A 14,075-nucleotide genomic window follows, 5' to 3' on the forward strand; every position below is an offset into this window, starting at 1 on the left:
CTTTTGTTATTGACCAAATACTTATTTTCCACCATGATTTGCAAATAAATTCTTTAACCCCTTAAGGACCCAGCCATTTTACACCTCAGGACCCGGCCATTTTTTGCACATCTGACCACTGTCATTTTAAACATTAATAACTCTAGAATGCTTTTACTTATCATTCTGATTCCGAGATTGTTTTTTCGTGACATATTCTACTTTAACATAGTGGTAAATTTTTTTGGTAACTTGCATTTTTTTTATTCACATATACAATATGTCCACTTTATGTTTGCATCATAAAATTGACGTGTTTTTACTTTTGGAAGACACCAGAGGGCTTCAAAGTTCAGCAGCAATTTTCCAATTTTTCACAAAATTTCCAAAATCACAATTTTCAGGGACCAGTTCAGGTTTGAAGTGGATTTGAAGGGTCTTCATCTTAGAAATACCCCACAAATGACCCCATTATAAAAACTGCACCCCCCAAAGTATTCAAAATGACATTCAGTTTTAACCCTTTAGGTGTTTCACAGGAATAGCAGCAAAGAGGGACATTTATCAATGTTTGCTTATGTATTCTTTTTTTTAGTAATTTTTTCCTTACTTTTTTTTTGCTTATGTTTGACTTGATAAACTGGTTTCAGCCTGTTGATAAATTTCTTTCACGTAAGCAATTTTTCCTTTTTTACTTTGGTAGTAGCTTTTTCTGCTCCATGTTTGAGCTGGAGTAAATTTAGTCAATTTTTAACCCTGTTGCGACTGTCGCAGTTAATAAATACCTGACTACCCGTAGTCCATTTTAAAATTATTACTACGTAGTTAATTTTTTGAAAACTTGCTTTTCTCGCTTTCCAGTCAAAATGTCGCACGAAAAATCACGTAGTCGCAGTTGCGACAATTTTGCGACAATTATAGTAAAGAAAACCTGAGTAAACCCGTTGATAAATGTCCATAAAAGTGAAGGAGAAAATTCACAATCTTCCTTTTTTTACACTCGCATGTTCTTGTAGACCCAATTTTTGAATTTTTACAAGGGGTAAAAGGAGAAAATGTATACTTATATTTGTAGCCCAATTTCTCTTGAGTAAGCACATACCTCATATGTCTATGTAAAGTGTTCGGCAGGCACAGTAGAGGGCTCAGAAGCGAAGGAGCGACAAGGGGATTTTGGAGAGTATGTTTTTCTGAAAGGGTTTTTGGGGGGCATGTTGCATTTAGGAAGCCCCTATGGTGCCAGAACAGCAAAAAAAACATGGCATATCATTTTGGAAACTAGACCCCTTGAGGAACGTAACAAGGAATAAAGTGAGCCTTAATACCCCACAGGTGTTTCACGACTTTTGCATCTGTAAAAAAATAAATAAAAATGTCACTAAAATGTGTTTTTCCCCCCAAATTTCACATTTTTGCAAGGGTTAATAGCAGAAAATGCCCCCTAAAATTTGTAACCCCATCTCCTCTGAGTATGGAGGTACCCCATAAGTTGACCTGAAGCGCACTACGGACGAACTACAATGCTCAGAAGAGAAGGAGTCATATTTGGCTTTTTGAGAGCAAATTTTGCTAGGGGGGGCATGTTGCATTTAGGAAGCCCCTATGGTGCCAGGACAGCAAAATAACCCCCGCATGGCATACCATTTTGGAAACTAGACTCCTTGAGGAACGTAACAAGGGGTACAGTGAGCATTTACCCCCCACTGGTGTCTGTCAGATCTTTGGAACAGTGGGCTGTACAAAATTTTTAATTTGCACAGCCCACTGTTCCAAAGATCTGTCAGACACCTGTGGGGTGTAAATTCTCACTGCACCCCTCATTACATTCCGTGAGGGGTGTAGTTTCCGAAATGGGGTCACATGTGTTTTTTTGTTTTTTTTTGCTTTGTCAAAACCGCTGTAACAATCAGCCGCCCCTGTGCAAATTACCTCAAATGTACATGGGGCACTCTCCCTTCTGGGCCTTGTTGTGCGCCCCCAGAGCACTTTGCGCCCACATATGGGGTATCTCCATAGTCAGGAGAAATTGCATTACAAATTTTGGGGGGGCTTTCTTCCCTTTTACCTCTTGTCAAAATGAAAAGTATAGGGCAACACCAGCATGTTAGTGTAAAAAAATTATTTTTTACACTAACATGCTGGTGTAGACCCCAATTTCACCTTTTCATAAGGGGTGAAAGGAGAAAAAGCCCCCCAAAATTTGTTAGGCAATTTCTCCCGAGTACGGAGATACCCCATATGTGGCCCTAAACTGTTGTTTTGAAATACGACAGGGCTCCAAAGTGAGAGCGCCATGCGCATTTGAGGCCTGAATTAGGGATTTGCATAGGGGTGGACATAGGGGTATTCTACGCCAGTGATTCCCAAACAGGGTGCCTCCAGCTGTTGCAAAACTCCCAGCATGCTTGGACAGTCAACGGCTGTCTGGCAATACTGGGAGTTGTTGTTTTGCAACAGCTGGAGGCTCCATTTTGAAAACAGTGGCGTACCAGATGTTTTTCATTTTTATTGGGGAGGGGAGGGGGGCTGTGTAGGGGTATGTGCATATGTAGTGTTTTTTACTTTTTATTGTGTGTTAGTGTAGTGTAGTGTAGTGTTTTTAGGGTACAGTCACACGGGCGGGGGTTCACTGTTGTTTCTCGCTGGCAGTGGTATGTGTATATGTAGTGTTTTTTACTTTTTATTTTATTTTGTGTTAGTGTAGTGTAGTGTTTTTAGGGTACAATCACACGGGCGGGGGATTAAGCCCCTGCCCATGTGAATGTACCCTGTACATTCACTTGGGGGGGGGGGGGGGGGGAAATCTCCAGCTGTTGCAAAACTACAACTACAGAATTCAGCAGGCATCCATTTCCGATCTCTGCCCGGCGAGCGGCAGGGACCAGAATATGCCATGACGTACGCATACATCATGGGTCCTTAAAGCCCAGGGTGCGGAGACGTATACGATTTTAAGGGGTTAAAAATCAGACAATGTGATTTTATGGATTTTTTTCCTCATTCTGTCTCTCATAGTTGAGGTATACCTATGATGAAAATGAAAGGCCTCTCTCATCTTTTCAACCTCTTAAGGATGCAGGGTGTACCTGTACGCCCTGCGCCCGGTCCCAGTCTATAACACAGGGTCACACCGTGGCCCCGCGGCTAATGAAAGCTGGGACCCTGGGCTAATAGCGTGCGGCACCGATCGTTGTGCTGCACTCTATTAACCCTTTAGATGTGGCATTCAAAGTTGATTGCCTCGTCTAAAGTAACATAAATACACTCCCGGAAGCTCAGTGGGGGTGATCGGGACCATCACTATGAAATCGCGATGTCCCGGTTAGCTAGAACGCGAGCGGAGGGTCCGTTACCTGCCTCCGGCACGTCCGATCGGCAATTGATTGATCCAAGCTTGAAATCCTGGCTTGAGCAATTGGCCGCCGATAACACTGATCATGGCTATGTTAATGCATGACAGGGATCTGTGTAGAAGATCAGTGTGTGCAGTGTTATAGCCAGTAGAGGGGGCTATAACATTGCAAAAAAAAAAAAAGGTGTGGAAAAAAAGGTTAAAGATCATTTAACCCTTTCCTTAATAAAAGTAAGAATCACCCCGCTTTTCCCATAAAAAAAAACTGAGTAAATAAAAATAAACATATGTGGTATCGCTGCGTATGGAAATGTCCGAACTATAAAAATATATCATTAATTAAAATGGTGTACTCGCAAACAAATTCCAAAGTCCAAAATAGTGTATTTTTGGTCAATTTTTATGTAATGAAAAAATGAATAAAAAGCAATCAAAAAGTCTGATCAATTCAAATACGGTACTGCTAAAAACTACAGATTATGGCACAAAAAAATTAGCCCTCACACTGCCCTGTACGCGGAAAAATAAAAAAGTTATAGGGATCAAAGATGACAATTTTAAATGTATTCATTTTCGTGCATGTAGTTATGATTTTTTCCAGAAGTAAGACAAAATCAAACCTAAATAAGTAGAGTATCATTTTAATCGTATGGACCTACAGAATAAAGAAAAGGTGTCATTTTTTCTGAAAAATGCACTGTGTAGAAACGGAAGCCCCCAAAATAACAAAAACTGAATTTTTTCTTCAATTTTGTTGCACAATTAATTTTTTCCCGTTTCCCCGTGGATATTTTGGTAAAATGACTAATGTCACCGCAAAGTAGAATTGGTGGCGCAAAATATATATATATAGCGGGTGTTCGGGTAGTGGGGTTCAGGGGAGGGGTAGCGGGGTTCGGGTTGCGCCGTGGCCATGTATTGTTTTTAACACAGGGTGCCTAAGGGCGGAAGTCAGCCCCAGCAGGCATCAGTGCCGTCAGGCCTGCTGGGGAAGTCTGCCTGGTAGTGAGCACACTACCAGGCAGACAAAACTGCATTTTTTATAAAGTAAAAAAAAAAAAAAATTAGGCAGGGAGGAGGTTAGGGATGGATGGGAAATAGGCAGGGGATGGTGGGAGCTACCCTTTCAACAAAGATCATATATGTAAAAAAAAAAAAATAAACAAAATAAAAAAACAATTGACAAGAGGTGTCATTGCTTATTTCCATGACTGTATCTTATGGGGAACTCTTAGAATGGTGTTTTCCAAACAGTGGGGGACATTTATCAAGACCCGTGCAAAGGAAAAGTTGCCCAGTTGCACATAGCAACCAATCAGATCACTTCTTTCATTTTTAACAAGGTCTCTGCAAAATGAAAGAAGCGATCTGATTGGTTGCTATGGGCAACTGGGCAGCTTTTCCTCTGCACAGGTCTTGATAAAATCTCCCCTGTGACGTGTCTCCAGCTGTTGCAAAACTACAACTCACAGCATGCCCAGACAGCCGAAGGCTGTCTGGGCATGCTTGGAGTTGTAGTTTTGCAGCAGCTGGAGACACACTATTTGGAAAACACTGCTTTAGAATTTAAAATTGGGTTATCTTTCTTCCATGGCATTGCCTCTCTGCCCCAATTGAAGTAAAGTGGCTTAGCTGTAATTCCCCATACAACCTGTGGACAGGTGTGGTGCTGTTTTTCCCCCAAATCATTTGGTTATATAAATCTGCTTACAGCCATTCCACATCCATCAACCCTCCTGTAGTTTAACTCCTGCATTGCCGGGCCAGGTGTGAGAGGCCCCTACTTAATCCTTAAACACTTCTAGTCAAAAACGTTCCTATTACCCCACGTCCTACCAACCCCCCTGGGGAATTAGAAAATCAATTCACCATATGGTACTAGTTAAGCAGATTGATAGCAAGGTGTATTTGGTGTATTTGGACCGTGAAAAAATGCCTCCTAAATTATTTTCGCCGGACAAGTTTAGTGATGTTGAGTCACCCTGCTTTTCTCTAAATCATAAATATGTTTTATGTGGAAAAATTGCGCAGACGTAACCTGTATTTCATCTTTTACATGCGATAAAGTCCAAGGTTTGGACCTGTCAAGGACTAATACCACTATCATTTGCTATTGCGAAATGACCACATTTTTCATCCCTACGGCTCCAGCCCCGGCGCTTAAGTGCAGGAATCACCACACGGAGAGCACTTACACGCGTCGTACGCCGTTTGTTAAGGTCACATATAAAGAAGCCGTAAATGTAATGACTTTAGAAAAAATAAAAAAATAAAAAAAAATCAAGAAGACGCATTGCACTATTTTTCTCCGACGCGTTCCGCTGTGATCTGTAGAGGCTGACTGTGACGCTTTGTTTATGTGTATGGCTTATTGGCTAAATAGACCGATACGAGTTTATTCATGTCTTCTATGATGTGGTTGAGAGGAAAAGGATGAGTCCATTAGATGTTCAGTGGAAATACATAGGATTTTTTTCTGTGGGAACGTGCAGATCTTTTGGCCCGTGGCCATATTTCATGTCTGTTGACCCTTTTCAGTATGTATATGTACGTAAAATCCCAATAATCGTCAGGACTAGAGTTAAGCGAGCAGTGCCCTTGAACCCAGATACAAGCAGAATGTTGGGGGGGGGGGGATGTTTTTGAGTTCGCGGCTTGCCGAATTTTAAAACATTGCCAGGTTTGGCTTATTTAGCAAAGAAGGAGTTGATTAGCACTGCTAAACAGCACTAGTTAACTCCTCGGGGAAGGGGGTGTGTACATTATACAGCCATCTATATGGCTGTATAATGAATACAGTAGAAAGAGTGATATTTACCATTTCCTTGCTGGTCCAGGCCTCTTCTTGTTTAGCGCGGTCTCCTCGTGATGTTGCTAGAGGCGGGGCTACACAAGAAGAGGCCCAGACCAGCGATAAGATGGCAAGTATCACTCTCTTCAATGTATATATTATACAGCTATATAGATTGCTGTATAAAGTATCTAGCCCCTCCACCCCAAGGAGTTAACTAGCGCTCAGCAGCGCCAATTAACTCCTTTCTTGCTGGGTCAGCGCCTAATGCTCAGCCCAGCAAGATGTTACAGTAAACTAGCTGATTTACTGGTTTCACTGTGACAAAAAAAGTTTGGCGAGCCCGGCAAGTTCGTTCAACTCTAGTCAATACTATATACACTGGGGTTCAGGGGGGCAGCACAGCATATAGTGGTCCCTCAAGTTCTGGGACATAGTGAGACCGGAACTCTATTGAAAATGGGTAATTGGTTCTAAAGCCCTAAAATGTCATCTTAAATAATAAAACAATGGAGATTAAAGAACAATAACCAGATAACTGCACAGTTATGCAATGTATTGTAGGGAGGCGCTACTAGAGAGCCAAGCACTGCATGCACTTCAGTAATACAGGTTTTTAACCAGTGAAATGCCAAATTGGATCCTTGGGATCCTGCATTCATGTATATTGCTGATCCGGGCTACCTATGGCATTGTATGTGGAGTAGAGTTTCATGGTCCATTATATGTTTAAAATATTGTTCTCTGAGAACATTGTATCTTGAGGGACCACTGTATTTGCAAGGACTATAAAATAAAGTTGCCACTGAAATAGAAATTGTAATCGTTCTTTGGGTCCCCTGTATGACACCTAGGCCATAGGCTAATGAATAAATCTAAGACCTGCCATTGGGCAATACCCCCCCCCCCTCTTACAAAGCCCCCTGAAGAAAAGGAAGGGAACCAACCTGGATGAAACCCAATCTCTCCAAGGGCCCTAGAGCAGCTGAATGGTCTGTCACTATGGTACTTACACACTGGTGCACAATACTGTTTAGAAAAATAAAAAATAACACTGCATGCAAAAAAGAATAATAATTCCCAACTGGCATGGTGGAGGGGCATCATTATTTGGAGCTACTTTGCTGCCTCAGGGCCAATGAGTTCAATACTTTTATAGAACCCAACCTAAGGAGATCAACTTAGAACAGTAAAAGACTGCATTTTGTAATGGAAGGTTAGAGTTCTCCTGACCTAAAAAGGGTATCCCGCCACTAGACATTTTATCCCCTACCCAGCGGCAGGACCCCCGCGATCTCTGCGCAGCACCTGGAATTCTGAATTAACTGATGGGTTCCGGCGGCAGTGGTTGCGACGTCTCACCATGCCCATGTATGTCTTTGGCATTACGGTTTGAGGCGTGGCGTGACGTCATGAGGGGTGTGACATCACGACCACTGCTGCCGGAACCCAGTATTCCTTTAGCAGCAGGACCCCCACGATCTTTGGATAGGGAATAAGATGTCTAGCAGCAGAGTTCCCCATTAACCCTATTAAGATGCTGTGGTATGAAGAGGGCTGTGCACACAAGGCATCCAAGATGTACTGGTGGGCCGAAACGCCTCTGCACGGAGGAACCATACAAAATTTTATATTGTACAAACCTTATTTGCAGCTACATGAAACATTTGGTGGAGGTGATTGCTGCTAAAAAAGGATCTACATTTAGGGACTGTATTACATTCAGGGATGGTATTACATTTAGGGGTTCCCTTACTTTTTCTCCCTGCACTGTAGAGGCAACAAGCCGAATTGGTAATGGAGCTCTGGGTTATAATCCAGACTATAAAACAGGAGCCCTTTGCATTCATTGTTCTTTGTCCCCATGTGTTATCACCATTTGTCCTTTAATTGTCCAATATTTATGCTCTGCCATGATCAATATATTTACACGTTGAAGCTTATATCATGCGACAGAGATTCAGACAAGTATTCCTCTTCTAGAAATTGGGCATTCAATAGGTTTATATCAGAATAACTTAACATTTCACTCAAAAATTACAGACATTTGGTAGTTAAATGGACACTGTCAGAATCAAAAACATTTTATATGTCGTACATCTTGGCAAAACATTAACCTTTCTAATATACTTCATAACAAAATGTATCTCCTCTTTTTTAGAAATTATGGCTCATAAAGACGACCACTAGGGGTCCCCATACCATCCGGAACATAATCCTTTCCAACTGCTGCATCATCTTTGTCCCAGCTGAAGCACAGGCAGGGAAAAAATTCAGGATGTGAGGGTGGGACTAGCACTCCTCTGTGTTCACTCCTGTCCTATCAGACTTCAGCACGAAAATGGAGGGGAGGGGGTTACAGAGCAGCCTGCAGTAATTGGATGAAGGGATATAGCACAGCACAGCAGAGTCAGGGAGGAAGTGAGTGCATGGTCAGTGATGGCGGGCTCAGTGCTTACCTCGTTTATGCACCTTCGTGAGCAGTGTATGTCAGAATGAGTGAGCAGCAGAACAGTGTGATTTATGAGCAAAATAAATAAACTACACACATAATAAAGACATGTAATGCATCTGCATGACCTAGGGAGTAACATATAGAAGCTTTAAAAATATAATTGTCACCCATGCTGCCATATTATGAATATTTTTCTTGGCTACTAATAGTTGGTTTTTTGACTTACCATTAGCTTGAGTGGTGTCTAGAAGCACAGTTTGGGTTGTAGATACATTTGGATTGTTCTCTGGTTCTGCTGATAAAACATAGCGTTCAATGATTCCTCTGAACCCAGTAGGTCTTTTCCAGGTCACCTCCACACTTGTTCCACTGAGTTGAAGAACTTCTAGAAGAATCAGTCTACTGGGTGGAACTAGAAGACAGAAAATTATGTAGATATTAAAGTCTTATCAGTTTTTTCCAGTCCAGCATGTCAGGTATTAAACATGAGGGGTTGTACAGGATTCAGGAGTCTTCTGGAAACAGTTCCAAAATTGTTCATAGGTGGTCTCGGGTACTGCAGTCCAGCTCAACTGAAGTGAAAGTGAAAGGTTAGGTTCACATCTGTGTTGAAGGCTCCATTGAAAGCTTCCATCGGACATACACTCCAGAAGGAGTCAACGGAGCAGAATGATCCACGGCCTAGTAGACACCAATGGATCCTGAGAATTCCCATTGACTTTAATGGGGTCTATCAGTTTTTTATCTGGTGTGCATAGTTTCGCTGAATTTACAGACAATATATTTTTTTGCAGATTATTGAAACCAGTGTTCCTCAACCAGCTGTAGCAAAAGTAAGCATGCCCGGACAGTGATTGGATAACAAACAGGCCCAGCACAGCAGACTCAGGGAGGAAGTGAGTGGATGCTGAGTGAGGGCGGGCTCAGTGCTTGCTTTGGACATGCCCCTTCCTGAGCAGTGCATGTCAGAATGAGTGAGCAGCGGAACAGAGGGAATTGTGAGCCAAATACAAAAGCTATACACATAAAAAAGACATGTTAAAGGGGTACTCCGCTGCTCAAACTGTTCAGAACACTGGAGCCGGCGTCGGGAGCTTGTGACGTCATAGCGCCGCCTCTCATGCCTTCACGCCCTGCCCCCTAAATGCAAATCTATGGGAGGGGGATTGACATCCGTCACGCCTCCTCCCATAGACTTGCATTGAGGGGCAGGGTGTGACATCATGAGGAGGCGGGAATATGATGTTACGAGCCCCTGGCGCCGGCTCCAGCATTCGAAACAGTTTGTTCCAAATGCTGAGCAGCGGAGTACCCCTTTAACCCCTTAAGGACACAGTATGTAAATGTACGTCCTGGTGAGGTGGTACTTAACGCACCAGGATGTACATTTACGTCCTAAGCATAACCGCGGGCATCGGAGCGATGCCCGTGTCATGCGCGGCTGATCCCGGCTGCTGATCGCAGCCAGGGACCCGCCGGCAATGGCCGATGCCCGCGATCTCGCGGGCGTCTGCCATTAACCCCTCAGGTGCCGGGATCAATACAGATCCCGGCATCTGCGGCAGTTCGCGATTTAAATGAACGATCGGATCGCCCGCAGCGCTGCTGCGGGGATCCGATCATTCATAACGCCGCACGGAGGTCCCCTCTCCTTCCTCCGTGCGGCTCCCGGCGTCTCCTGCTCTGGTCTGTGATCGAGCAGACCAGAGCAGAAGATGACCGATAATACTGATCTGTTCTATGTCCTATACATAGAACAGATCAGTATTAGCAATCATGGTATTGCTATGAATAGTCCCCTATGGGGACTATTCAAGTGTAAAAAAAAATGTAAAAGTAAAAGTTAAAAAAAAGTGAAAAATCCCCTCCCCCAATAAAAAAGTAAAACGTCCGTTTTTTCCTATTTTACCCCCAAAAAGCGTAAAAAACATTTTTTATAGACATATTTGGTATTGCCGCGTGCGTAAATGTCCGAACTATTAAAATAAAATGTTAATGATCCCGTACGGTGAACGGCGTCAACGAAAAAAAAAAAAAGTCCAAAATTCCTACTTTTTTAATACATTTTATTAAAAAAAAAAATTATAAAAAATGTATTAAAAGTTTTTTATATGCAAATGTGGTATCAAAAAAAAGTACAGATCATGGCGCAAAAAATGAGCCCACATACCGCCACTTATACGGAAAAATAAAAAAGTTAGAGGTCATCAAAATAAAGGAATTATAAACGTACTAATTTGGTTAAAAAGTTTGTGATTTTTTTGAAGCGCAACAATAATATAAAATTATATAATAATGGGTATCATTTTAATCATATTGACCCTCAGAATAAAGAACACACGTCATTTTTACTGTAAATTGTACGGCGTGAAAACAAAACCTTCCAAAATTAGCAAAATTGCGTTTTTTTTCGTTTAAATTTCCCAACAAAAATGGTGTTTTTTGGTTGCTCCATACATTTTATGATATAATGAGTGATGTCATTACAAAGGACAACTGGTCGCGCAAAAAACAAGCCCTCATACTAGTCTGTGGATGAAAATATAAAAGAGTTATGATTTTTAGAAGGAGGAAAAAATGAAAACGTAAAAATTAAATTGTCTGAGTCCTGAAGGCCAAAATGGGCTGAGTCCTTAAGGGGTTAAAGAGGTACCCCGGTGGTAAACTTTTTTCTTTTTAAATCAACTGGTGCCAGAAAGTTAAACAGATTTGTAAATCACTTCTATTAAAAAATCTTAATCCTTCCAGTATTTTTTAGGGGCTGTATAGTAAAGAGAAATCCAAAAAAGAAATGCATGTCCTCTGATGTCATGACCACAGTGCTCTCTGCTGACCTTTGCTGTCCATTTTAGGAACTGTCCAGAGCAGCATAAGTTTGCTATGGGGATTTTCTCCTGCTCTAGACAGTTTCTAAAATGGACAGCAGAGGTCAGCAGAGAGCACTGCGGTCAGGACATCAGAGGAAATGCCTTTCTTTTTTGGATTTCTCTTTAGTATACAGCCCCTAAAAAGTACTGGAAGGATTAAGATTTTTTTAATAGAAGTGATTTACAAATCTGTTTAACTTTCTGGCACCAGTTGATTTAAAAGAAAAAGTTTTCCACGAGAGTACCCCTTTAAGGATCTGCAGGACTTATTAAGTAACATATATAAGTATTATTTTTCTGTAAAATGACAGATACGCTTTAAAAAAGAGATGAGCTGCAATATCAGTCACAAACCATGGACAGGTGTGGTGCTGTTTTTTTTTTTTTTAAGTTTTCTAACACTATAAAATCTTTTGTAATGTACTAGAGTTCACGAGAAATACAGCAAATGATATAAAATGACTAGGTATGAAATATAATAGAATTTGTACACACATTGGCATCTACTTACAATCCGCTTTGGAACGGCCTCGACCCCAAGAACTTGTCCCCGATCCTCCTTCATTTGACGCAATCAGACGATACAAATATTCTGTGAGGATAAATAAAGATATCATAAAAATGTGTTTTAGTTTGTTTAATCTGAAGAGAAGTCCCTTATGATTCTATAGGAAAACAATATATGGTTATATAAAAAAAATCAACAATAAATAAAAATAAATAACTAACTAAATAAATAACAGAACAATTAAAAATAACAAATAAAATCACAAAAATAAATATATGGATAAATAACTAAATAACAAATCTATCTATATCCACTGATTTAATTTAAAGGGGTACTCCGGTGAAAAACATTTTTTTATAAATCACCCGGTGCAAGAAAGCTAAACAGATTTGAATAACTATTTCCATTTACAAATCTTAATTCTTCCAGTACTTATCAGCTGTTGTATAATACAGAGGAAGTTTTTTTTTTTTTTTTTTATGACAAATTTTTTTTTCCACTGGAGCACCCCTTTAAGGACTCAGGATTTAACCTATTAATGACCCATTTTGGCCTTAAAGGGGAACTCCGCCCTTAGACATCTTATGCCCTATCCAAAGGATGACCCCCCCCCCCCCCCGCGATCTCCCTGCAGCACCTGGAATTTGTTTAGAGGCTCGTGGCGTTACGGTCACGCCCCCTCCCCGTGATGTCCGGACCACACCCCCTCAATGCAAGGCTATCGGAGGGTGTGTGCATTTTTAACCCTTTTATTTTATTTCCTTTTATTAAAATCCATAACTCTTATTTTTCCACCTAAAAGCCCATATAAGGGCTTGTTTTTTGTGCGATCATTTGCACTTTATAATGACAACTTTAATTTTAACATAGAATGTACCATGAAACCAAAAAGTATTATTTGTGAGTGGAAATGTACATGAAGTCTGCAAATCTGTGATTTTTTTTTTTTTGGGGGGGGTTGGTTTTTACGGTAAAAATAATCAATTATCTTTATTCTGTCGGTCAATGCAATTAAAATGATACCTGATTTATTCCGTTTTTCTATTATTGTGAAGAAATTGCAAACTTTATTTAAAAAAAATTGGTATGCATAAATTTGTCCATTTCTGACCCCTATAACTTATTTTTTGAGGGCTTATTTTTTGTAAATTGATCTGTAGTTTTGATTGTTGCCATTTTGTTTTGATGGGACTTTTTGATCGCTTTTTATTATTATTATTTTTTTTTTTGAAAGATATATGATGTGATTAAAAATCAGTAATTTTGATTCAGTTTGGCATCTTTTTTTTTACATTCACGCTGTTTACTGTTCGGAATCATAAACATTATATTTTAGTAGTTTGGACATTTGCGCAAGTGACGATACCAAATACGTAAAAAAAAAATTGGAAAATGGGAAAATAAGGGTACTTTTATTTTTTCTTAGGGCAGAGTTTTTTTTTACATAATTTTAGTCTTTGTTTTTCCTTTTTTCTTTTACACTTTTTTTAAATCCCCATAGTGGACTTTTATATGCAATCATTAGATTACATTCACTGTATAATGCTTTGTTTATGGCATAACATTATACAGTGTGATCTGCGATCCACTGATCTAGCCTGGCAGAAGGCAGGTAAGGAGACCATCCTCAGCCAACGATGGGGTTTGGTAAGCTCCTCTGAGCTACAGCAGATGGTTTTTCTTCACTTTAGACGCCTTGACCGGCATTGATCATGGTGTCTAAAAGGCTAAATAACAGGCAGTGGTGGGATCACCGCTCCCCTCATACGCAAAGACTATCTGGTTACTGAGAGTAGCCGACACTCACTGCTCTAAGCGAGCGCCACTGAAGCCACTTCAGGCGTCGGAGTGTACAGGTATGCCTTGTGTCCTTGGGGTTATCCAGGAAAAAACTTTTTTTAATATATCAACTGGCTCCAGAAAGTTAAACAGATATGTAAATTACTTCTATTAAAAAATCTTAAAGGGGTTCTCCAGTGCTTGCACATCTTTTCCCCTATCCAAAGGATAGGGGATAAGATACCTAATCGCGGGAGTCCCGCCGCTGGGGACCCCCGGGATCATGCACGTGGCACCCCGTTTGTAATGAGTCCCCGGAGCGTGTTCGCTGCGGGACTGATTAC

General features: G+C 40.9%; 1 protein-coding gene across 3 annotated transcripts in view; it reads right to left on the bottom strand.

Moving 5' to 3' along the window:
- Positions 1-14,075, bottom strand: part of USH2A (usherin) — a 1,021,568-nt gene that overhangs the window by 600,371 nt on the left and 407,122 nt on the right. For all 3 annotated transcript variants that reach the window (XM_056568336.1, XM_056568335.1, XM_056568334.1), the window contains 2 exons: positions 11,956-12,036; positions 8,804-8,989 (listed from right to left, as the gene is read on the bottom strand). In XM_056568336.1, the coding sequence (XP_056424311.1) occupies positions 8,804-8,989; positions 11,956-12,036 (267 nt within the window). The remainder of the gene's footprint in view (positions 1-8,803; positions 8,990-11,955; positions 12,037-14,075) is intronic.

Source organism: Hyla sarda, chromosome 3 (genome assembly GCF_029499605.1).
Source record: "Hyla sarda isolate aHylSar1 chromosome 3, aHylSar1.hap1, whole genome shotgun sequence".
Classification (NCBI taxonomy): domain Eukaryota; kingdom Metazoa; phylum Chordata; class Amphibia; order Anura; family Hylidae; genus Hyla; species Hyla sarda.